Source organism: Paramormyrops kingsleyae, chromosome 1 (genome assembly GCF_048594095.1).
Source record: "Paramormyrops kingsleyae isolate MSU_618 chromosome 1, PKINGS_0.4, whole genome shotgun sequence".
In the NCBI taxonomy this organism is placed as follows: Eukaryota; Metazoa; Chordata; class Actinopteri; order Osteoglossiformes; family Mormyridae; genus Paramormyrops; species Paramormyrops kingsleyae.
Genome location: NC_132797.1, coordinates 37,218,713 through 37,246,369, shown reverse-complemented (window position 1 = coordinate 37,246,369; position 27,657 = coordinate 37,218,713). Strand labels below are relative to the sequence as shown.

Here is a 27,657-nt window from a genome sequence, read left to right as displayed (position 1 = left end):
GAACGTGGGGGCCAGTCAATGGTATCAATTCCTTCATCCTCCAGGAACTGCCTGCATACTCTCGCCACATGAGGCCGGGCATTGTCGTGCACCAGGAGGAACCCAGGACCCACTGCACCAGCGTAGGGTCTGACAATGGGTCCAAGGATTTCATCATGATACCTAATGGCAGTCAAGGTGTCGTTGTCTAGCCTGTAGAGGTCTGTGTGTCCCTCCATGGATATGCCACCCCAGACCATCACTGACCCACCACCAAAATGGTCTTGCTGAACAATGTTACAGGCAGCATAATGTTCTCCGCAGCTTCTCCAGACCCTTTCACTTCTGTCACATGTGCTCAGGGTGAACCTGCTCTCATCTGTGAAAAGCACAGGGCGCCAGTGGTGGACCTGCTAATTCTGGTATTCTATGGCAAATGCCAATCGAGCTCCACGGTCCTGGGCAGTGAACACAGGGCCCACTAGAGGACGTCGGGCCCTCAGGCCACCCTCATGAAGTCTGTTTCTGATTGTTTGCACAGAGACATGCACACCAGTGGCCTGCTGGAGGTCATTCTGTAGGGCTCTGGCAGTGCCACTCCTGTTCCTCCTTGCACAAAGAAGCAGATACTGGTCCTACTTATGGGTTAAGGACCTTCTACGGCCCTGTCCATCTCTCCTAGAGTAACTGCCTATCTCCTGGAATGTCCTCCATGGCCTTGAGACTGGGCTGGGAAACACAGTAAACCTTCTGGCAATGGCACATATTGATGCACCATCCTGGAGCAGTTGGACTACCTGTGCAACCTCTGTAGGGTCCATGTATCACCTCATGCTACCAGTAGTGACACTGACTGTAGCCAAATGCAAAACTAGTGAAAAAAACTGTCAGAAAAGATGAGGAGGGAAAAATGTCAGTGGCCTCCACCTGTTAAACCATTCCTGTTTTGGGGGTCGTCTCATTGTTGCTCCTCCAGTGCACCTGTTGTTAACACCAAAGCATCTGAAACTGATTAACAACCCCCATTGCTACTTAACGGACTAGATAAATATCCCAGAAGTTAAATTGACTCGATGCTATACTCTGATTAAAAAGTGTTCCTTTAATTTTTTTGAGCAGTGTATTTAATTAGGCTATTAGAAACATACATCACGTACTGTTCCACCTCATTTGTTTTAAGCGTTTTTGAGGCATTTGCAGTTCAATATGAATATCTTCAAAGCGAGTATACACAAGTGGCAAATGCTTAAAATTTTAACACAGTTTTTCTCCCATTGGCGTCAGCGCAGTTACTTTCGTTGCGATGGCAGCCCCTCCTGTATCACAAGCTGCAGCGAGTTCGCAAAACAGTCCAATTAAGTTGGCGACTCCCAAATCATCCATTGCTTTGTTTTGTCTCGCAGTTGCGTGCTCTTTGTTAAATGGGATTGTCCATTAAACGCTATTCCCACCTCAAAACTACATAGATTGCAAATCGCTGTGCTACTGGTTTCTGTTAAAAACGTATAATACTCGCAGATCATCACGTCTTATCTTACGCTCCTCGTACTGCAAAGGGTATGCGCATGACGTCACAGCAGGCGGAAGTCACTGTACTCACCCACTGAGTAGCGAAAAAGACTGAGGGGCAGCGATAGCGTTCGATTTGAATGCCACAAAAAAACACATGTAAAATGGAAAACAGCTGTCATGCGATTGATTGCCAAAAAGTAAGTATAGGACGTGGATCGGTCACGCATGGCTGATACCCGATCCATCAAACAGGTCTGGATCGGCGCCGATACCGATCTGAATATTGGTATCGGTGCATCTCTACCGGTGTGTATGCGGGTTTTCTCTGCAACTCCCTAATTAGACTACTAATTAGAGGACTGATTGGCTGAAGAGTCCTCACACCTGTGTTTGAACAGCTGACTTACAGGTTATCCCAAAAACCTGCATACACAACAGCCTTTTGCGGATAAGATTGCTCACCCCTGCCCTAACCAGTCCTAACCTTAAACATAAGTAACCAAACAAAATACAATCTTGTGGCATTTTTAGTTTTTTGATTGCAGTATTAGATTTTTGTAAAATTGAATTTCATCATTTGCAGGACCAAAAATATGGTCCCCACGATGTCAAAATACGTTTTTACCACATTATGTGGACATTTGGTCCCCACAATGTAATGTATACCTTGACCACACAAGCACACCCACATACACACACACATGCAGACATGTAAAAATGTAAAAAAAAACGCTACAACTATCCGCGGTCTCCCCTATTGGGACACACCTCTCAATCATTGAATTCAGCTGTTTCATTCATACCCATTGCCGCAGATTTATGAAATCAAGCATCCAGCTATGCAGTCAGGTTTGCGAACATTTGTGAAAGAACGGGTCATTCTGAAGAGCTCAGTGAATTCAAGTATGGTACTATCATAGGATGCCACCTTTGCAATAAGTCAGTTTGTGAAATTTCTTCCTTCCTTGCTAGATATTCCATGAAGTGGCAGAAGTAACAGAGCGGGGTCGCCAAGTGCTGAGGCACATAGTGCTTAAATGTCGGCAACACTGTTGACTGAATAACTGCATAGTTCCAAACTTCATCTGGCATGATGAAGCACGAAAACAGTGCACTAGGAGCTTCATGGAATGGGCTTCCATGGCCAAGGAGCTGCATGCAAGTATCACATCTTCAAGCACAATGCTAAGTATTGGATGGAGTGGTGTAAAGCACACCACCACTGGACTCTGGGACAGTGGAAACGTGTTCTGTGGAGTGACGAATCACACTTCTCTGTCTGGCAGTCTGATAGACGCATCTGGGTTTGGCAGAAGCCAAGGGAACATTACCTGCCTGACTACATTGTGCCAACTGGGGTTTTTCAGGGGTTGGTCTAGGCCCCTTAGTTCCAGTGAAGGGAACTGAATTCTTCAGTCTACCAAGACATTTTGAACAATTCTATGCTTCCAACTTTGTGAGGACAGTCTGGGGAAGGCGTTAAAAGTAAAATACCTGAACAGCATTGTTTTGAAAAACTCCATGGAAATTATTTTATATATTTTACAGAATTTATAGTTTTTTGAATCACCAAAAATTTGAAAAAATGTTATTGAAAATATTTAAGTGACTTCACCTCATTTTCAAAATGTTTCTGAAATGTACCATACATTTTTTAGTCAATACGTTATGTAATGATAGCAACAAATTTGGTTGGTCCTGTTTGGGGCCACAATTTTAAGTATGATGCCTCAGGTAGAAGGGTTAATGTGCCAATTAAAAATTCAAGTCCATACTGGGATATAGTCTGAATTACTCACATTGTACCAGACAGTCTATTTAAGGACCAAAGTTTTTCTGTATCACTCACAAAATACTAATAATGATAGTCACCATGAAAACCTGTGATGGATGAGTAACTTATAAAATTAATGAATAAGGTATATTTTAGTGCTGAGAGCAGGATTATTGAATGACAGATAATAAATGACTGTCATAATGAAGTGTGAGGGGGCCAGAGTGGCATTTTCGTAGGGAGAGTTCAGCAACGACAGTAATGTACACTGATTTGTTCTGCCAGTTGATTTTATATGTATTGCTGTTCTGTGTCGTTTCTCACTCCAGTGGCTCCGGACTCCAGCCTCTTCCATGTCAAGCCGACATACCCATGCAAGACAGGTTCCTACATGTATGTCCATCCCTGAATGTCTTTTATTCCCATTAACATAGTAATGTAAAGGTTACTGTTTTATCCTGTTCCCCACCTACTGCTGTTCACTCCTGAGCAGGTAAACCCTAAATAAATCCCCTATCTAGCTATTCTAGAACCATCTGTTGTGGTTCTGTTTGGCAAGATTCCCGGGCTTTCATGACTAGTGCATTATATTCCGGCTAATAAATCAGTTATGAAGAAAGGGGGGCGGGATCAAGGTACTCACTGTTTGGGGAATTAAAATACTGCAGACTTTGCCCATTGTGTATTCTCACTGATAAATCTACCAGCATCCTTGAGGCATCCTTCATGGGTGAGCGGTCACCATTACCTGAGGAAGAAGTGAGAACAATAGGGTTTGAAAAGGGGGTCATTGGAATATTTTTATTTATTTGGGAGACATTTTTATCCAAAGAAGAGTCAGTTATTCATTGGAGAGATTAGGAACAAAGGTCAAGGGCCAAACAGTGACATCACTCAGCCAGCCATAGAATTTAAACCAGGCATCTTTTGATCACAAGCACAGTGGCTACCCCAATATTTTTAAAGAGATTAAGAATAGGCAGCAAAATAAATAAATGTCTATCTAGTGTTTCTGCATTGTCTACAAGCAAAACTAGCAGCTGTTGAATACTATCTATTCATTTTCAACAGCTGATTGACTACATTTTGTTTTATTTAATTTCCATGTGGTTTTAATTTCATGCAGCTGGATGTGCAGGGTCATGGGTCAGGGGACCTGGAGTGGTACAAAGCAGAGGGTACAAAACCGGGGCAGACCCTGGATAGGATGCAGTCCACATTCACACATCCATCAGTCAGTCTAAAGGCGTGTCTTTTGACATAAGGGGAACACAACAACACAAACAGAACATGGGCAGGATGTAAACCCCTAACTGAAGGTATGAGACAACTGACTGAGACACCATGCCACTGTATAATTTTGTCTTAATAGAAATCATTATACTCCAACTATAAATGGGAGTTGCATACAGACCAATTAATACCTCCTTCTGAAATACTATCTTTATCAAATACAGTGTCTGTTACTTGCTGAGCACGCGGACTAAGCAATTCTGTTTCATAGCATTGTTGTGGAACTCAGGATTGTGGATATGATATGAGTAAAACTACTTTTTGGTTATAAGTATTAGGCCAGCCTGGATGCCTGAATTTCAGCAGGTAAAGAGTTAATGAGAGAACTTGTGTGTATGACACTTCTGGAACATGCTGGGGCAGTACAGATCACCACTGTGAGAGTAACCTTGGTCTTATGGTTTTGAATTAGCACATACAACCCAAGCAATATTCATACCAAGTTACTAACTATATGGTGACTGATACTCAAAATAACACATCTGAAGGGGAACAAAAAGCAGTTCGTAGTAGTATGTCTGTATATTTCACACCAGTATTCCACAATTATAAAAAAAAAAAGAAAAATCACAGACTACAAAGGCAATAGCAGCAGCCTAACAAACACAGTTAATCAATCTCTCTAAGCTGAACCACTTCTTCACACGGTTTGTTAACAACCAACCCACCACCAAGTCACCACTGCATGGAGTTCCATCGGCTGCTCTAAAGCTGCAACAACACAAGGTGAGAAAGACCCTAAGCCACATCAACCCCAATGAAGCCCCTGGCCCGGATGGGGTTCTGGGGTAGGTCCTCAAGCACTGCGTGGGACAGCTGATGGTACTGTTCACCAGCCTGTTCAACATCTCCTTAGAAAAGGTCATTGTCACACCTGTTTTTCTTTAATTTACATAAAGAAAAACATCCTGCCTTCCCTGGACCAACTCCAGTTGGCAGGCAGGCAGGTTAAATGAAGATGCTGTCTCACTGGCCCTTCACATTGCCCCGTCGCATCTATAACAGAGAGTCAGTTATGTATATATGCTGTTCTTTGGCTATAGCTGCACCTTCATCATCATCACTCCAAAACAAGCTGGCTACAAAACTGACTGATGATCGGCCTGATCTCAAATAAAAATGAGTCCGCATATACTGAGGAGGTTGAGAACTTGGAGAGCTGTAGCTGGGACAACAACCTCACCCTCGACCCGAAGAAAACCAAGGAGCTGATCTTGGACTTCAGGAGGTCGACACATAAGGACCCCATTAACATCGGCGGGGAGAAGGTGGAGTCTGTCCAGAACTTCACATTTCTTGGTGTCCCAATCAGCCGTGATCTATCCTGGTCAATAATACAACAGCCATGGCCAAAAAAGGACTTCAGAGGCTTAATTTTCTTGGGAAGCCTAAAGAAAGCGCAACTTCTACAACAGCTCATGGTCAGCTTCTACAAGTGCACCACACAGTCCATCACCACATACTGCATCACAGCATGGTACTCAGGCAGCACTTCTGAGAACAGGAAGACCCTACAGCGCATCATCAGAACAGCCCAGAGGATTACTGGCTCACAGTTTCCTACCCTGGAGGAACTCCTCAGAACCGACTGTAGCCACAAAGCCAGGAACATCTGCAGTGATCCGATCCAACCCACCCTGGACACAACCTCTTCACACTTCTGCCATCTGGCAAGCATTACAGAGCCCTGACTGCCTTCTACCACAAAACTGTCACACTGCTAAAGACACTGGGCCCACTGCCCACTTTCACAACAGCACCAAAATGAACTGAACTGAGACTTATCCACACTACACACATCATGCACTACACTCGCAGAGTATGCACTTTAACTGTTTGGCTCCTACCCATCATACAATCACCCATGCTGACTGTATGATAATACTGCTATCACATTAATCTTAGAACCACAGTTGTGTTCTATGTAATCCATTATACCGTGCAATACTGTTGATCACGATCATTATCTTACAGTAATATTACAACTCTCAACCACTGCTTTTCTCAGGTGCAAAAATTCATGTGCAGTACTCATACTTTTACACTGTATATTTGTACATTGCTAGACTATTTACTTTATTCTTAATTTTTTCTTTTAGCTTGTATCGTTTTTATTGAGGTTTCTACAGGATGATCCAAACATCAGTACTGTAGGGAAGAGGATACTAAATCAGGTCACAATTTGTGTTGTATCCTTGGCCCAAACATTATACTGGATCGGCAGCTAATGAAAACTGTACTCGCTATCAGGGTGATACAGTACCTATACTGCTGGCTCGATTTTGATAAACTGCTGTTATCTGTATTCTCTTCCCTCAAATGTTCACTAGTGAATGCTAACGTTTTATACAGAAGCAGTAAAAAAAAATTGAGTTCACTTGAAATTATAATTATTTATGCTTTAAGCTGTATATACCTATCTATTAACCTATGTGAAAGTTAATTTCAAATTCTGCACATTTGTAAGTGGGTGTATGCATGAGTTCTGCATGTCTTTCTCACTATCAAATATGGAGGAGGCAGTTACATGGTCTGGGGTTACTTTGTCTTTACCACATCCTTGGCAATCTCATCCAGCATGGCTATCATAGCATACTTCAAAGGTATGTCGTTCCATCAAGATTATGGCGAATAGGGCAGTCCTTCATTACTCTGCAAGATAACGACCCAAAGCACATCCACATCTCAGAACTGTGCAGGAACGTGGAGGACTAAAATGCCTCATGTTTGCTATTTGAGAAATCCATGATTCAGAGGCAATTTTCTACTACTATGCCCTCTTACATGCACAATCACGCTCTCTTACATGTGCAATCATACTCTCATAAACGCAGCACTGTTCTCTCTCACACAGAGAACAACATGGGCTGATATTTGTGCCACTAGAAACTAACTGAATATGAATTTTGTATATTTGAATCTGCAGTTATCCGCATTACAAAACTGAATCTGAATCTAATAGTTTGAATCTGAATTCCAGTAACTCGAAATAGCATTTATCCTACCTCGAAAAATTCAGTTCGCAAATTCAATTTCAATCTAGTGTGACACACATAACTCGAAATAGCATTTATCCTACCTCGAAAAATTCACCTCGTAAATTCAATTTCAATCTAGTGTGACACGCATCCGGGTCCTTGAGAAAAAGTAATCGACCGCAGATTCACAACGCAACTCATTTCCACGTTTACAGCAGGGGAGGAGGCGTGTGCCGGGGTGTAGCAAGCGCAAATGCGGGATCATATACGTAATAAAAATTAAGCAGTACCGGCACTGCTATATCTTAATCTTTATCGTACCACCACTTCTCACAAATTGCCAGTACTCTGCTACTCAGAGACAAGCGTCACATAGCCTGCTTATGATAAAGAATACATATATCCTGGTCACGTTTTTCAAATTTGTTTCCTTGTTTTAGTTAAATCATGGTAACTTTTTAATTATTCGTTCCCTCATTTTAGTTAAATCAGGGGGACGTTTTACCAATTCACTCCCTCGTTTTCTTTAGATGCAATATCAATTTTACACCAACATGAACATCATTTAAACAATTTTCTTTGCCTAAGAGTTTTGTACAGTACTGTACATATATATGTATATATACACATTCATCAGCCTCTTTATTAGTAACACCTGTAAACATGCTCGTTCTAACAAGTGTCTAATCATCCAATCCAATCATGTATGCATAAAATCATACAGACATGGGTCAGTAGCTTCAGTTAATGCTTAGATCAAACACTAGAAGAGGAAACAAACATTATCTAAGTGACTTTGTAGTATGGTTGCTGATGGCTGACAAGGTGGTTGAGTGTTTCAGAAACTGCTGATCACCCAGAAACTGCTAATCTCCATTTCTTAGCTGATCTCTAACTACACTAGTCTCTAGAGTTTAGACTGAATGGTGCATAAAACAAAAACAACATCCAGTAAGCGGCGGTTCTGGGGGTAGAAATACCTTGTTGATGAGGTAGGTCAGAGATAAATGGCCAGGCTAGTTCAAGCTGACAGGAAGACTACAATAACTCAACCTTTTCTGCATAGTGGTGAGCAAAAAAAACCCATCTCTGAATGCAAAACTTGTCAAACCTTGGGGTGGAGAGGTTACCACTGCAGAAGACCACATCAGGTTCCACTCCTGTCAGTTAAGAATAGGAAAACGAGGCTACTGTGAGAACAGAAAAATGTCGCCTGGTCTTGTGAATCTCAATTTCTGCTGTGATACAACATGATTCTATAGATCCAGTCTGTCTTGTATTAAAAATTCAGGCTGATGGTGGTGATAAAATATTATGGTGAAACTTTATTCTGCCACACCACCCCTTCCATAAGGCACATCGGTTGAAAACCATTGTGCTAAATGCTATAGCCTATCAGAGTATTGTCACTGATCATGTGCATTCCATCATGCCAACAATTCACCCATCTTCTAATAGCTACTTCCAGCGGGATATTGCACCATATCACAAAGAAAAAGTCTATTCAGACTGGTTCCATGAACATGACAATGAGTTGAGTGTACAGTACTACAATGGCCTCCCCAGTGACGAGGGGCCTCATTTAAAGTTGCGTAGGCAAAAAAATAAAAATAGGCCCATAGTTATAAAAATAGTTTCTGTACTCAACCTTTTATGCAAAATTTTGGATTTATCAAACAAAACTTGGAGGAAAAAAATTGCACATTTACAGAAACTCAAGATGAGGTGTTGTAACAATGCATTGTGTAATAACACCACATTATGTAATATCTCAACAGTGTCAATGACAACATCCATTTTGGTTGTTTATTATATAATGCACAGTATTACATTAAAAAGTGATTATAAAACTCCCACATTTTGTAATAACCAAAGCAATGTAATACTTTATACAAAATGCAGAGAAATTTATTACATATTGCATTCATGCTATCTATTACAAAATGCAGGTGCTGTTACATAATGAAGTGAAAATTTGTTACATTTTGTTGAGTTATTACATAATGTGGTATTCTTACATAATGTGTTGTTTCAGCTGATTGTAACATTTTGGACAAATTGGGGAAAGGTGACACCCATCGTAATGCAGGAAACTGCACATACACCAGCGAAATGACAGCATACATGCCATAATGGGGGCAATCGACTGCACTGATATTGCCATAAGCGCACCACAAATCAAATCAAAGTTTATTTATCTAATGCACAACAGTACAGCAGTAGATGCAGATAATGAAATGAGTGCTAATTAAGCTACTTTTTCAATCAAAAGTCATTTCATTCTATTAATACGCAAATACTATAGGCTGTGATGCCAATATGACATTATGATTCGTTTGTTCTGAATTTCATGTACCACATCAGTAACCCCTGACTTCTCTGGCACAACACTGTGTAATAGGGCATCCCCTCTTTTAGGTCTGATACGCATGTCAAAGTTTGAGGACAGAGATGTGGGTTTGCCCCCAGTAAATGCAGTCACATTGGCCCTTTGTGCAGCAAGTTGTTTCTTTCTATCTTAAGATTCAGATACTTTTTTGGGGGGCATCTAATAGAGTTGATGGTATTTACTGTACAATATGGTCCCATTCAAGACACATTTAAGGATTTAACTTTGTTATCATTTCACAAAGTACCTATATGCAGACAACAAAATGAAGTTTGTCGTGTAGTCAGAAAGGGCAAAATAGTGTAGAAGTGCTAGAAACAGCTGTACAGTATATACATGTGATAATCTGTTGGAAAATCTACATCTATTCATTTTCTTGTTTGTAATGAATATTACTTGGCCCCGAAATATAACATTTCATCATTCCTCTACCATACTCCTCTACCTTGTACTGTTTAAAATTTCTCTTTGTTTTTTTTATTTTTATTAATTTACAATCACTGTCGTCAGACATTGCAACCAGAAAGGCCTGATTTGCATATTATATGAGCATGCAGTTCATTTGATTTACAAGTTATGGTTCTTTGTGGATGGCAATCAAACAGGATCTGAGGCCTGTGCACATATGCACATTTATAAGGTCCAATTTATCAAGGGGAAATGGCATACATATATGTCTACGGCAGGTTTTGATAAATCACAATTTTTTATGCGTACAGTTTTTGTTCTGTATTTTCCAATGTAATGCAAATGTAACAATGTAAGCAAAGTTTGATAAATGATGCCCCACATCCAGTGGCAGAGCCTGAAAAATTTCATGGGGTGGCCAGGGTGGAACCAGAGGTCATTCTGGGGTGGCAGATAAATCTAAATATAAATATAAGGCATCTAGAAAATAATGGAATGTTTAAGGTAAATGCTATAACTCTACATTGTTTATTATTCAGGCAATGGTAGAATTATGAAATACACATTTAATATACCAATTTCTTGCACTAAAGGTAACAAGCTTACACTAAGTAGATTCCAAAACTTCTGCATTACCACTGTTCTGGGCAGAGAAAAAAATGCCACAAAAATATATATACGACAGAGCCAACCAATGGCCACACCATGCCCCACCCCAGATGTATGTACGACCTGATCTATATATATGTGTGTCAATTATGTGCTGTCAAACGATAAAATTTTGTAATCAGATTAATCACAGGGTTGCTGTGGATTAATTTCGATTAATCACAATTAAATATCATTGATTTTTAATCTATATTAATCGCATTTCATTTTGCATGAGCAAACAGACTCAAGAAAAAAGGGAATATATATGCACTTAACATGTTTATTGAACATCTTGAACACGAGTCGGATGCATTCCATCTGCTATCAGTCCCCCTTGGACCCATATCAAAAAGCAAGATTTTTTGCTTAGCCGGACAACTTGTCGGATTTAAGGTACCTCAGTTTAAATGGTCTTTATCTTCGTTCACTTACAATTAGCCCGAACTACCGTAAATCCGACAAATAGTGAGACTAATCATGAAATCCAATTCTAGCCCGGTTAATTGCCATTGTTAGCAATATCACTTGATAACACATTACGCGCAGTGCTTTACATATAAAACCCCGTAGCAACATGTCCACAGATAAGTTGGACGGTATAGTGTGTGCAACCGATTTAATGAGTATTAAACTTTCCCTTCTGTTGATAAAAGGCGCAGCCATCTTGGATTCTGAACTTGGGATCCTCTGTGCTGCTCCGAGAAACGGGAGCGTGCATGCTGTCACTTCCAGCTTCAAAACTCCGGAATATATATATACACTCACCTAAAGGATTATTAGGAACACCTGTTCAATTTCTCATTAATGCAATTATCTAATCAACCAATCACATGGCAGTTGCTTCAATGCATTTAGGGGTGTGGTCCTGGTCAAGACAATCTCCTGAACTCCAAACTGAATGTCAGAATGGGAAAGAAAGGTGATTTAAGCAATTTTGAGCGTGGCATGGTTGTTGGTGCCAGACGGGCCGGTCTGAGTATTTCACAATCTGCTCAGTTACTGGGATTTTCACGCACAACCATTGCTAGGGCTTACAAAGAATGGTGTGCAAAGGGAAAAACATCCAGTATGCGGCAGTCCTGTGGGCGAAAATGCCTTGTTGATGCTAGAGGTCAGAGGAGAATGGCCCGACTGATTCAAGCTGATAGAAGAGCAACTTTGACTGAAATAACCACTCGTTACAACCGAGGTATGCAGCAAAGCATTTGTGAAGCCACAACACGCACAACCTTGAGGCGGATGGGCTACAACAGCAGAAGACCCCACCGGGTACCACTCATCTCCACTACAAATAGGAAAAAGAGGCTACAATTTGCACGAGCTCACCAAAATTGTACAGTTGAAGACTAGAAAAATGTTGCCTGGTCTGATGAGTCTCGATTTCTGTTGAGACATTGAAATGGTAGAATCAGAATTTGGCGTAAACAGAATGAGAACATGGATCCATCATGCCTTGTTACCACTGTGCAAGCTGGTGGTGGTGGTGTAATGGTGTGGGGGATGTTTTCTTGGCACACTTTAGGCCCCTTAGTGCCAATTGGGCATCGTTTAAATGCCACGGCCTACCTGAGCATTGTTTCTGACCATGTCCATCCCTTTATGACCACCATGTACCCATCCTCTGATGACTACTTCCAGCAGGATAATGCACAATGTCACAAAGCTCGAATCATTTCAAATTGGTTTCTTGAACATGACAATGAGTTCACTGTACTAAAATGGCCCCCACAGTCACCAGATCTCAACCCAATAGAGCATCTTTGGGATGTGGAGGAACGGGAGCTTCGTGCCCTGGATGTGCATCCCACAAATCTCCATCAACTGCAAGATGCTATCCTATCAATATGGGCCAACATTTCTAAAGAATGCTTTCAGCACCTTGTTGAATCAATGCCACGTAGAATTAAGGCAGTTCTAAAGGTGAAAGGGGGTCAAACACCGTATTAGTATGGTGTTCCTAATAATCCTTTAGGTGAGTGTATATATATATATGTGTATATATATATATATATATATATATATATATATATATATTAATGCAACCACTTATAAATCATGTAATCACTTACAGTGACAGATTAGAGCATGTGATATGTCCATCCAGAAAGCACAATGTTAATGTCAGTAAACTTACTATGTGGGTAGACATCTGCAGTCTTCCTTTCCATAGTCTGTTGAAATAAATATATATATAAAAAAATGCAGAAATTATCTGGATATTCCCTTTTTTATTGCCCAGCAAATGTCATCTGATGGCATGTTCTATGGCATGAATGAATATCTTCCAGCAAATATGCGAACATTAAAAAATAGCTTCATACATCAAATAAGGAACAATTTTTAAAAATCATAACAGCTAATCATTCTTAATAATCAAGTGATTTGTTGATATGGGTTCTAGGTTCATTCTTTGGCAAACTCTATCAGTATATCTATCAGAATTAGCTTAAAAGTTCCGGCATTATGTATCAAGTGTGTGTAAAATCCAAGGATCTCAAACCGTTAACTGTCTGAGTACTAAAATACAAACTTATATTGTATGCACTAAAATATACAGAACTTTCTTTAACAACCTGTTAAAGTAATCTCCGGTTGAGTTTACAGTCAAATTACTGTGGTCAAAATCAACACCAAATAACACAAGGTCTGCAAAAGTAATAAACTTTGCATCTTATCGAGAAAGACTGAAATAAATCTAAATATCATATTATTAGGCCTACATGTGTAGTTTCCCATGTGTACATAGATACCATTTATCTGTGGGTATCACAATATGAGATGTGTATGTCTATCTGAAATTTCACAGGTTTGACAACTGTGACAGAAAGATCATTTGAAATTTTCCACTACAAAAATGTATTATGATCTTTATCAACCCTAACAGAGGATTCCATACTGCAGGAAACGTCTAGTAAATGTGTCTTTATCATACCATAACATTTCTTAGTACTTTACAACATAATATTTAAAAATGGTAAAATGACTTATCAAACAGTATATATGCATGCATGTTATTTATATTGCATGTTATAAAGCAGGGGTCTCCAACTCCGGTCCTGGAGAGCTACTACCCCGTAGGTTTTCTGTCCCACTAGGCTTCTGGTGAGCCACACCTGTTCCTGGTATTTACCTGAGAACAGGTGTGGCTTACCAGAAGCCGGGTATGATAGAAAACCTACTGGACGGTAGCTCTCGAGGACCGGAGTTGGAGACCCCTGTTATAAGGCATGGTTGCAGTTATGAAAAAGTTTGTACTTTGCTGTGCAATTCTTAGGATATGCAAAAATGCACAATGTAAGAGTCAATCCATCTTCCATAATTGTTTATCCATCATAGTGCTATATAATAAAGTTGTTTAAAAATTAGTTGATACCATGAATACAATCAGCTGTTTTAAACTACAGTATGAGCAATTGAGTTTCCTCTTCATGGGAGACTGTTACATCCCAGACCTTTAAAATATTCCTATTTTTCAGCTATATCAGTTTATCCATAATAAAGACATTGGTCTTTTGATGCACATTAACATAGGTCTTTTTCATAGGTCTTTGATAAACTGGGCCATTTAACAGACCTTGTTACTTAAACCAGATAATGAAAGGTCTTGAACTTCTAGCAAATACCATTCTACCGTTGTAAGTTATAAGTAGTACAGCAGAGTCGGTGCTTGGAATATCCCCCCGTAACAAATAAACACATTTTTAGCTAAAATTTATAAATTAGTTAGTAAACAAGCACCATCCACATGTTCCATTTGAATACACCATTGAATATACGACCGATGTTAATAATCGATCCATTCATAATTAATAATAAACTTCGAAGCCTTACTTTGACTCAAATACAAACATTCATCATTGTAGTTTCTTTAAACTCACATCTAATTATCAGCACATTCATATCAGCAATGAATAGTGTATTATAAATGCAATCAATCGATGTGCCTCAGCATACAACACCCAGTAAAATGAAACCGCGTTTAAGGTCTTTAAGAAAATCGAATATCTACAGATAAATATGTTGAGAGAAACTTCCAACCTTTAAGTTAATAGTCTTTTCCGCGGTCCTGGAAGGCTTATTTCCACATACTCTGAGCCTAATTGACACGCGATCTAAGGTGACCATAAGTTCCGTCCTCCTTTCAGCTATTCTTAGTTAGTGGACTTCATTTGCTATAGGGCGCCTTTATGGCATAAAGTAAAACCATTAATGTGCGTCGTTTCTTCGAACAAAGCATTTATCAAGGGGCAAAAGGGAACAAAACGATGTCACGCCCACTCTTTGGTGAACAATAGTACGTAATAAATTACTTACATTACAAATACTGGAAACGCACAACTTTAAATACTTATCTACGCGCGCGTTTCAAATCGTGTCTTGCCAATTTTGTGACACCTTTTTTTTAAAATCATAATAAACTTGAGATAGAACAATGCCAGTGCTTTTATAAACAACAGGAAACCAGGTCCCCAAATAAAACTGAAAGGGCACGGAAGATTCGTAACTGCGTTTGTAAATAACTTCCTTTTTGTCCGTCAACGTAACGAATAATAGCTGTGGATTGTTTTAGTTAACTAATTTTACTACTACTTTTATTGTTACTACCAATACAACAACTACTACGATCATTATTATTACTATTATTATTATTATTATTATTATTATTAATAATAATAATAATAATAATAATAATAATAAGCGGAAGTTAATGGATGGATGGATAATAATAATAATAAAAACAATAACAGTAATAATAAAAATTGTCATTATTATTATAATTTTAAAGAAATGCCCGTTTAAATAGTGTTTTATAAACAAGGAATTTTTTTCACTTACCAGGAAGCCCTAGTATTCATATCTTATATTCAAACAATCCCTAGACAAATGCATTGTTCTTGTCAACTTAAAGTCATTAAGTCATTAGTGGTTATGGAAGCGCACTTGTAATTGAAAGATTGCTTATCGATACAAACCATTTGTGTTATTTTTTTCTTTAAAGTGTTAATACTGTAATACATGATGTTTAAATTGACATTCTCTGCTGCTTGCATGCAATCTATGCAAATAATGTTATTTATGATGCTACTTCTTCAATAGATATGAGAGAAAAGCATGATTTCCATGGCTATTTTTTTTGCTGCTTAAATACAGATATGCATTACGTCAGACTCAAAAACCTGGTTGAAAGCTTATTTCAGACATCCCACCTTAGGCATATTGATTTCAGGGAGGCAAATGAGGGATGTTTGTTATCTTGTCACAGTCTAGTCAAATTTGATATCACTGTTTGATGTGGTTGGTTGATGGGTGTGGCTCTGCTGGTTTGGATTAATTTAATTTAATTTATTTTATTTTTGGCAATAGCCAATCTAACCATGATAACTTTTCAACACAGAGGGTGTCGTTGCTTAGTAGTCGTGTTCTAGATCATCTAAATCCTGTGCATGCATATGGCAAGTTTCTGTCCATAGTTCAAAACCATGGGTTTACTGTACATGAATCTGTGTGTGTGACTGTGTACCAGGCAAACAATTGACATTCTTGAGTTCTAGTGCTTGGATTTTCCTGATATTGCATGCAGGTTTACTGTGACTTTACACTTGATATCCTGCCTTAAATCTGACAAGTTATGTCTAACATATCTGAGCAAGGGATTTAGGCCCTGATCAACACTTAATAAACAGAAAGAAAGACTTGCTTTTAAAATTTGCTACCATAGCAAAGATTGAAATGACATATAACTAAAGAAATGTAATTTACAGTAACAAGGTTTGTCATCCTAGGTTTATCATCATGAGTCATATATCTTCCACTCATCATTCATTCATTGCAAGAAAAACGTGTGTGCGTTTTTGTCATGAAAACACTTAATAAACAGAAAGAAAGACTTGCTTTTAAAATTTGCTACCATAGCAAAGATTGAAATGACATATAACTAAAGAAATGTAATTTACAGTAACAAGGTTTGTCATCCTAGGTTTATCATCATGAGTCATATATCTTCCACTCATCATTCATTCATTGCAAGAAAAACGTGTGTGCGTTTTTGTCATGAAAACACAAGCTTGTTATTAATATGGATGTGAAAAACTAATGCAGTCTAAATCTTTACTATTGAAACCCATACATATAAACATGTTATTCAAAACAGCATAATGAATTGGTCACTGGTGATCTCCTCCTGGTGATGCTGATGAGTACAGTGTGTGTGTGTGTGTGTGTGTGTGTGTGTGTGTGTATTTGTGGGTTTGCATTGATCACATTTGAGGACCAACATGTCCCCAAATTGTGATAGAACCTGACCCAAGCATTTTTCAGGTCCCCATTTGGGTAACCTCAATTTTTAAAAAATCTATGAATGCAATCAAAAAACTAAAAATGCCAAAAGTACTGTATTTTGATTGGTTACTCATGGTTAAGATTAGGGCTGGGTAGGGGTTAAGGTCGTCATTTAGGGATTAGAGTTTTCCCCATAAAAATGAATTGGAGAGTCCCCACAAAGATATAATTACAAATCTGTGTGTGTATACAACATTTCTATACGTGTTTGTGTATGTGTGTGTGTGTGTGTGTATATATATATGTATGTATGTATATATATATATATACACTCACCTAAAGGATTACTAGGAACACCTGTTCAATTTCTCATTAATGCAATTATCGAATCAACCAATCACATGGCAGTTGCTTCAATGCATTTAGGGGTGTGGTCCTGGTCAAGACAATCTCCTGAACTCCAAATTGAATGTCAGAATGGGAAATAAAGGTGATTTAAGCAATTTTGAGCGTGGCATGGTTGTTGGTGCCAGACGGGCCGCTCTGAGTATTTCACAATCTGCTGAGTTACTGGGATTTTCACGCACAACCATTTCTAGGGTTTACAAAGAATGGTGTGCAAAGGGAAAAACATCCAGTATGCGGCAGTCCTGTGGGCGAAAATGCCTTGTTGATGCTAGAGGTCAGAGGAGAATGGCCCGACTGATTCAAGCTGATAGAAGAGCAACTTTGACTGAAATAACCACTCGTTACAACCGAGGTATGCAGCAAAGCATTTGTGAAGCCACAACACGCACAACCTTGAGGCGGATGGGCTACAACAGCAGAAGACCCCACCAGGTACCACTCATCTCCACTACAAATAGGAAAAAGAGGCTACAATTTGCACGAGCTCACCAAAATTGGATAATTGAAGACTGGAAAAATGTTGCCTGGTCTGATGAGTCTCGATTTCTGTTGAGACATTCAAATGGTAGAGTCAGAATTTGGCGTAAACAGAATGAGAACATGGATCCATCATGCCTTGTTACCACTGTGCAGGCTGCTGGTGGTGGTGTAATGGTGTGGGGGATGTTTTCTTGGCATACTTTAGGCCCCTTAGTGCCAATTAGGCATCGTTTAAATGCCACGACCTACCTGAGCATTGTTTCTGACCATGTCCATCCCTTTATGACCACCATGTACCCGTCCTCTGATGGCTACTTCCAGCAGGATAATGCACCATGTCACAAAGCTCGAATCATTTCAAATTGGTTTCTTGAACATGACAATGAGTTCACTGTACTAAAATGGCCCCCACAGTCACCAGATCTCAACCCAATAGAGCATCTTTGGGATGTGGTGGAACGGGAGCTTTGTGCCCTGGATGTGCATCCCACAAATCTCCATCAACTGCAAGATGCTATCCTATCAATATGGGCCGACATTTCTAAAGAATGCTTTCAGCACCTTGTTGAATCAATGCCACGTAGAATTAAGGCAGTTCTGAAGGCGAAAGGGGGTCAAACACCGTATTAGTATGGTGTTCCTATTAATCCTTTAGGTGAGTGTATATATATATATATATATATATATATATATATATATATATATATATATATATATATATATATATATAAATATATATGTCGGACTTAAACCGGCTTACCCCCCTACATACATTGTGGGTATACTAGTGATGGCCAAATGAAGCTTCATGAACCATTTGTTGTATTTTTTGACCCCACTAGGTGGTGGTCTCGGTTTGCTTTGGGGCGTGCATTGAGCCCTATTTTGAACAGAGAGCACCATCTAGTGGGGTCATAAAATACAGCACACACACACACACACACACACACACACACATATACTAAGAACTTTGCTGCCATTGTAATCTTTGCTAATGGCCACTTTGCTAATGAGCCAAAACACCACTGTAAGAAGGTTCCGTTAAGTTGTGGAACTATCTTGCTTGAATGTGAAACATTTTTTCCAATAACCAGCAATAACCACTATCAATTCTGAATTGTACCAAAAGAAGAGAACTCCAATAGAAACGTTATGGCAGAATATGACATGCAAGATCAACATCACTGATGAGTTGAACTCATTTTGTAGGAAGGGACAAAATTCCTTCCAGCTGAGGTACTGGAGTCATCAACTGTTTCCATAAAGACTGCGATGAAGTAAAGGGGGTCATATCCAGTGTTGGGAAAGTTCATTTTCTACATGAACTAGTTCAAAGTTCAGTTCACACATTTTAAAATGAACTAGTTCAGTTCATAGTTCATAATTCAAATTTTTTGAACTAAGTTCGCAGGTTCCAAAATGAACTAGTTCATAGTTCTTTTATTTTTTCCAGTATGTTGCTGCAAGCTGTTACCCTAAGAATACTGGCATTTTCCAGTTGTTGCCCCCCATTCAGTCCACACTCGTATCCAGCTGCAGCTTTCACCCTACAGTATATTCTCAGAAACATGAGGAAGAACGTGCTGCTTGAATGGTTTTTTTAATGAGGAATTAAGAAACAATCTGAGGTAGGAACCTGGCTGAGGTAGGAAACAAGGATGTACCACAAAAAAATTCTTTTAGGTGGACATATGAAGTTTCATTCATCATTGAGACAGAAGTAGTGCCGCTGCCTTCATCGGATTTTGCCTCCATTCATCCTTCGCAATTTAATGACGCATGCGCGGTGCGACTCTGTGGTGGCTGGTGTTGCCAGATGTGGTCTTTCCCCCTATATAATAAAGCCCGTTTTAGATTGTGTTGTAGCGGTTGTAGCCTAGATATTGTACAGTCAGTGGTTATAGCCGGGATTTGGCTCCATGGAAATCTGGCACTCTCTAGAACAAAATTGAACTACGAGAGAACGACGTTCATAAACGCCAGAATGAGCGCGATCATGTTCACGTTTATCAGGCAGATATACAGCACGTTCAGTTCACGTTCACCAAGAATACGAACGAGTTCATGAACGATCGTTCAATGAACTCGTTCAGGCACAACACTGGTCATATCATAGGTTCACATGTTGATATTCGTGTTGGATCATTTTCATCAATACATTAATGAAATAGTGTAACATTTGTGGTGTTATTAATATTAATAGGTTCTTTTTATTTTTATCTCTTAGATGAAGACCCGATCACATGTTCAGAAATTCAGAAAATTATAAAGGATTCACAAACTTTCTTACACCATAGCACATGTAATAGTATTCTTGTGTATGTGTTATGTGTATTCTTCTGTGTATTCTATATTACAAATTAATTATACACTTTATACACGCACTGGGTGTACTAAAACAATTTTTAACCCATCAGTGTCTGATTTAATATAGTTCAATCAACCTGTAAAGCTATCTTTTATTTTAAATACATATACTTATAAATGCAAACAGTGCATTTGGTTGGATTTAAATATTAATCTTTGATTTTCCTTAGGTCACAGTAATTCTGCTACTACATTCTCAATTCCACAAGCATTCATCTTTAGTACATTTTTGACATGGCTTTTTACAATTTATATTCCTTAACACCAAACTAGTGCACCAGAGCACCCAAAGCCGCAGTTCAATGATCGATTTTGTAACCGTATCGTTGGATCTGTGTCCATATATTTTGGACACTTGGGTGAAAAGAGGAGCTGAGCTGTCAACTGATCACCACTGGGTGGTGAGTTGGACCCGATGGGGGGAAGATGCCAGATAGACCTGGTACAAGCAAACGCATAGTGTGCTGGAGGCATGTGGCGGAAGATCATCAACTCACACCTCCGGCAGAAACTCTCTTCTCTCACAAGGGAGTCAGGGGACATTGAGCCTGAAGACGGCCATGTTCCGGGACTCCATTGCTGAGGCGGCATTGCGGAGCTGACTCAGAGGAGGACTTGCCCATCGCTGGGGCTGAGGTCATTGAAGTAGTCAAACAACTACTCAGTGGTAGGGCTTCGGGGGGGCATGAGATTCACCATGAGTTCTTGAAAGCACTTGATGTTGTTGGGCTGTATTGGCTGACACGCCTCTTCAACATTGAATGATGTTGGGGACAGTGCCTTTGGATTGCCAGACTGGGGTTGTGGTCCCAATCTTTAAGAAAGGGAAGCAGAGGATATGTTCCAACTTTAGTGGGATCACACTCCTCAGCCTCCCTGTGCCAGGGTACTGGAGAGTGGGTCCATCCATTGGTCGAACCTCAGATCCAGTAGGAACAATGCTGGAGAGTGGGTCCATCATGGTCATGGAACACTGGACCATTTCTTCACCCTCACAAGGATACTAGAGGGTTCATGTGTTTTATAGACTTGGAAAAGGCATACGACCGTGTCCCTTGGGTAGTACTGTGGGGTGTGCTCCAGGAGTACGGGGTACAGGGCCCGTTGTTGCGGGCCATCAGTACAAATGGAGCAAGAGTTTGGTTTGCATTGCCAGCAGTAAGTCAGACCTGTTCCCGGTGGGTGTTGGACTCTACCAGGGTTGCCCTTTGTCACCCAAACATTTATAGAAAGAATTTCTAGGCGTAGCTAAGGAGCAGAGGGGGTATGGTTTTTCGGGCCTCGGGATCACATCTTTGCTTTTTGCGGTCCTGTTGGCATTGTCAAGCTGTGACCTGCAGGGTCTTGTTCACAAGTGAGGGAAAAAGGAAGCGGGAGATTGAAACGGATCGGTGCAGCGTTAGCAGTAATCCAGATGCTGTACCATTCTGTTTTAGTGAAGAGGGAGCTGAGCCAGAAAGCAAAGCTCTCAATTTACTGGTCGATCGACATTCCTACCCTCACCTATGGTCATGAGCTCTGGGTAGTGAACAAAAGAATGAGATCATGGATTCAAGCGGCTGAAATGAGTTTCCTTCGCAGGGTGTCGGGGCTCAGCCTTAGAGAAAGGGTGAGGAGTTCAGACGTTCGGAAGAGGCTCAAAGTAGGGTTGCTGCTCCTCCTCATCAAAAGGAGCCAGTTGAGGTGGTTCAGGCATCTGTCTAGAATGCCTCCTGAATGGTTCCCTGGGAAGGTGTTTCAGGCATGTTCAACTAGAACAGGGTTATTCAACTCACGGTCCTCGAGGTCCGAGCACTGCTGGTTTTCCAGCCTTCCTTTACCTGTCAGTCAGGTGTGAAGCCTCTGACCAATCAGAATCAGTAATTATTAAATAACTACCTGGGAGAACTGAAAACACGGCCTGGATTTGGAATCGAGGTCCAGAGTTGAAGAACCCTGAACTAGAAGGTCCCAGAGCAGACCCAGGACACACTGGAGAGATTATGTTCCTCAGCTGGACTGGGAATGTCTTGGTGGAGCTGGAGAAGATCTGATTACCCTGGGCATCCCTGATTAGACTGCTGCCCAAACGACCAGACACCGGATATGCAGTGGAAAATGGATGGATGGATGGATGGATGAAAACTTGTGTTCCAAAGAATTTCAGTGAATTATTCAACCTCAAGTGTAGTGAGAGAGCCCCACATATTTTGAACTCCTTGCTGAAATCCTTTGTGAGCAAAGATGATATCCTGCTCATCTACGATAACCATATACCTTAGATGTGTAGTAATTACCACACCTTGCAAGTCTCATCACAGTTACGTCGCACACAGGCTACATATGTTCCTTTCTCTGGTTGTGGTCACAATCAAGTAGAACATTTCTTTGTAAACCACAATCTCACTTGTAAAGTTTTGTAAAAAAATCATTTGCTAAATAAAATAAAGGTAAAAACAAAATGCTCAAATTCTGACTATAAGGCTATACTTCAGGTCAGGCATACATATTTGTGTTTTTGTAAGTACTCATTGTTTTCAATGTGAAAATGAAAAAATTGACAGACAAGTAAATCATGTTTTTTTTTTTTTTTTTTTTTTACTAAGATGTTCAAATCTTGAGCTCTGGAGAAAAAAAAATAGACTGGGTGAATTAAATGTGGTAAAGAATGGACCGATAACATCAGCAGTTCTAGCCAAATTCCCAAGATGGTTGACAAAATACAGGAGTCCTAAGAGAATTACTTATTCTAAATTTGTATGGTGAGTATGTCTATATAATATGTCTGTAAACATAGCTTAGACTATATGTGTTATGACACAGCCTGGTGCAGGTGGGAAAAAGGTTGCGGTTCCACTTGCGGTTCCTAAACAAACAAGGGTTTATTGAATTAAACAGAACATACTAGGGAAAGGCACAAATTAAAGGGACCATGAGGGTCAAACACTAACAAGGAAAAATAAGAACCAACTAAAGAAACCATAAAACAATAACATCAGGAACCAGAACACCTAACAAAAAGCAGCATGGCCATAATCACAATAACTGACAAGAGACACAGGCACTTAAATACCAACAGGGAATCAGAGCACACAAGGGACAGGTGTAACTCATTAATCAATTAACCAATCAGGGGAGACACAGGAATGAGAAACAGGTGGAACTACTTACCCAAGTTGAACACAGACCTAGGAGGCTTAGACATACTCTGGCATTGGGAATACAAAGCAAAGCTAATCAATTACAAAATCAAAAGGTACAAAACAAAACCAGAATAGAACAGAAGGATGGCAAATCAAGTGCAGGAATTAAGACACAAAATAAACACTGAGGAAGAGAAAACTAAAAAACACAAATAACTTGTGAGGCTGGTCACTGGCCACAGCCTCGAACCCATGACTTGAAAGAATCAGTATCAGAACAAAATAATCAACCAAGTGAGCTAAGAGGCAATCTAGAACGCTTGGGGGGGAGGAAACAGAGGAAACACCACGAAAACATGGGGGGAAAATGCAAACTTTAAACACATGGAACCCTGGCAGGAAATTGAACCCCCGTCCCAGAGGTGTAAGGCAACAGTGCTAACCACTGCACCACCTGAGAATGTGGTTTAAATGACAAAAATATAAACCGAAAAGGAGACATTTCTTTGTTGGATACTTTGTTCAAGTTGGATACTGGAGAGTCTAAGCAGGTATACAACAGGTAAGTGGTTGTATAATTTCACTAACATTTACAACATATATGCTTACAAAGTGTTTCTCCTTGTTAAAAAAAAGGTACCAACATAGATGTAATTCTTTGAAGCCTACAAGTCCTATATAAGCCTGCCTTACTTACATCACCCATCCCCCATATACCTGGAAATATGAGGTAATCGGAAACTTAGTGCTACATTTTAATGACAAATAATACATAAACTGACTCATCAGCAAACCACAACTGTGTGACATTACTGTTTGTAACGACAGGCTGTCACTGTATGTATTCTTTCTGTTTGCAGATAGTTCTGTCTAAAAGAGTGTTTAATTATGTCAGTGCATAACACCAAAAGCTTAAATATAACAATTTAAACAGTGCATTCAGTAAGTACATGCAGAATCATTATAACAGACATTACACCTTTCCCTGAAGTTCCGCAAATTAACAGCAGCTCCCCGACTCCCCCACGTGATGCACGATGTCCTGGAAATCTGCTGTTCAGCTTTTCAGCATCAGTAAAATTAGTCGACAAAGTTTTATGCTTACCCACCACCATACCACACCCGGTCCAGACAGCTTCCTCAGTGCAGATGTGCTATTTGTGATTTTGGGCCTTATGAAAGTATATCAGCCCAGACCAATCCAATTATGTTCCAAATTTTTTATGACCCCTGTCATGTGCAGATGTGTCCTATGTCTGTATGTGTGCCCACATTCCCCTTCACCCTGAGGACTGACCTTCCAGCTTCTTGACCTATGTTTCCATTCTTGAGACCCTGCCCCTGTTTCCTGGTTTGGCTCTCTTAGCTCTGCATGTGGCTCCCCTGTCCCCAAGGTATGTCATTACAGCTATAATTAAATCTTATCATGGAGCCAAAAATTAGAGTTTAAGTGAATGAAAAAAAAAAATCAATGAAAGTGAAAAAATAAATGCTTATTTGTGTTTGAGAGAACGCATGGTTCACTTCAGCTGGTAAAGAGTGAGCTTCTTTACAATAGTGGCAAAAAAATAAGTTGCAGTGCAAAAGGTATCAAAATAGCGAACAAACAAGGAATGCTGATGTAGAAATTATATTCCACAATATGTAAATTCTGTCTCAAGATGTGATTATATATAAACTACAAACATGCTCCTCTTGCCCAAACTATTTGAAGTGCCCCCCGTTAAATGAACTAATTGCCGCATTAATGTATGTGTCAAAAGCTTTGCGCACCTGCCCCTCAAAAAGTCTCTGCACTGTATTGATGATAACAACAGGACATGTTGTGGCTTCCTGCAGAGGACTGAAGGGCAGTGACTGTCAACACCAAACAGGTTGAACTTTTAAACAGGAAATGTTTTTTTTCTCCTCACAGAATGTTTGAAATACCCATGGCTATTTAGAGAAGGTGGGAATTTGCTGCTCTAAACAGTCAAGCATATGTATTCCGAATTAAAGAAAGCAGAGATAGATAAATTCCCCAAGAATGATTTCTTTTTTGTCATATTATTATCCATTTAAATGTTATAAGGTAAGTAGAGGAGTTCACTTGATAACTCTATTGCTTCAATGATCAAACATAACACTTCAACAGATTCTGTTTCTGCAAACTGAAAAAAGTAATTAACTGCCAAATATTAATAAACAGCAAAACTAACAGAATAGTTTAACAGTAAAGTGTTATGTACAAGAGTTGTCTGCTCTGATGAAACATTTTAAAAGTAGGGAACTCATGGCATTCCTAAATAAATGTGCTCACTGCAACACATGAGGCTCCTCAAAATTATGAACAATATGTCCACATGAGGTATCTGGCGAACATGGGAGGGGAGGGGGTATGTGGGAGACTGAGACCCTGCCCCCATTTAAGGTGCCTCCCTTTCATGGTACTGAGTGAAACTGGGCAGTGACACCTGGGGGCACAGGCAGTGAAGCTTGCCTTGGCTCCCACATAGGCTTTGACCAGCACTGCCTTTGAAATACTGGGCCAGACCCAGGACATGCTGGAGTGCCTCTGTATACCCCTGGAGGAGCTGAAGGACTTGGATGAAGAAATGGTGGCCTGGGTATCTCTGCTTAGAGTGCTGCCCCCGCAACCCAGACCTGGAAAAGCAGTGGAGAATGGATAGATGGATGAATAAATGTTTCCATTTGATTTCTTTTTGTACAGTTCCCTGTGTTGGTAAAGCCTCCTTATTGCTTTAAAATTAGTATCTGCTTTAAACCTTATCTTCCTTGCAAGCATCAGGCTTTATCAGTGAATTTAATGACTTATGTAATCATAAATTTAAGAAAATCTTGTAATAGTAACAACAATATTAACATTAAGCGTAGGACAAAGAATTGGAGAACACCTTGCACAAGATTGTGGTTCAGAGCACACACACAACAGACAATGTAATGTTTTCACGATACCAAAATTTCAAGCAATACAATACCAAAGGTGTTCAATTCCATCTTTGATATTCAACAGAGTATATACTGTAATGTAACTGAATAAAAACTGATTTCAGTTGAGGTTTTGTTTGCAGTAAAAACTTTACAAACTTTTGTAAACTTATCTTACAATACCTAAAAAAAAAGCCTTCGCCTTACATTACCAGTCAAGGTAGAATAAGTAACTAAGTAATCAAGCTGTAATCTTGTCCAGAGATATTCACGTGGAATAAATGAAACACTATTAAAAATCTGATTTCACACCAGATATGGATTACTTCTACATGCCTTTCTTATCTTCTAACAGTTGTATGACTCAAAGTTTGTATCTGAATGATCAGCACTAATTAACACAACCTCATGAGATCATATCAAGCCAAGCACAACCCACGGGTAAAAATAACTGCAGACTGTTCTCCTTTTTAGGAAATGTATAGGTATCTAGTTCTTAAACCTCTTTGTCTTGTGTTGTATGTTGTATCACACAATGGTGAGAGCTCTGACACATCTATGGTAACGCCCTGTGTGTCAGACCGCACTCAGGTGCATTGGTAGCCTATGAGCCTCAGTGATCAGAGCGAACTGGAAGTGCAAGCTATAGAATTAATACCATGAAAAATAAGCATTGAAACCATTCTATACATGATAGAATCAGTACTTCCAATACTTCTGACAGCACTAAGACAGTGTAGAAATGCCGTTCATCTAACTGCAGGAGGAAATCAGAGTGTGTGGAGGAAGCCCACACAAATTTCACACAAGTAAAATATGGTGTTTTGATTACTGTGGTTTATCCAGAAAAAGAAAGTTTTTCTGTTAGATGTTTCAATACCAAATTCAGAAAAATCCAGATACTTTTGGGTTCCCATGCAGTCCAAAGGCATCAGGTAAGCTAAACAGAATCTCTAAAATTGCCCACAGTGTGCCCTGCAATGGGCTGGCGTCCAGTCCAGGGTGCAGCCCAGTTTTGTGTCTTGTGCTGTTTGAAAGACTCCAGGTCCCTCTACAACCCTGGATAAAATTAGTGGTTGCAAGATGGTT

At 39.8% G+C, this 27,657-nt stretch overlaps 1 protein-coding gene across 4 annotated transcripts in view; it reads right to left on the bottom strand.

Moving 5' to 3' along the window:
• The window catches only part of LOC111851583 (DNA-binding protein Ikaros-like), a 35,551-nt gene extending 20,328 nt beyond the window's left edge, over window positions 1-15,223 (bottom strand). For 2 of the 4 annotated variants that reach the window (XM_023826620.2, XM_023826624.2), the window contains exons 1-3: window positions 15,023-15,223; window positions 13,119-13,155; window positions 3,909-4,013 (exon numbers count right to left, since the gene is read on the bottom strand). In XM_023826620.2, coding sequence (XP_023682388.1) covers window positions 3,909-4,013; window positions 13,119-13,155; window positions 15,023-15,109 — 229 coding nt within the window. In that variant the 5' untranslated portion in view covers window positions 15,110-15,223. Of the gene's footprint in view, window positions 1-3,908; window positions 4,014-13,118; window positions 13,156-15,022 lie in introns of those variants that run through there. The other 2 variants (XM_023826623.2, XM_072715237.1) reach the window with 2 other exon arrangements.
• Between the last annotated feature and the right edge of the window lie 12,434 nt (window positions 15,224-27,657).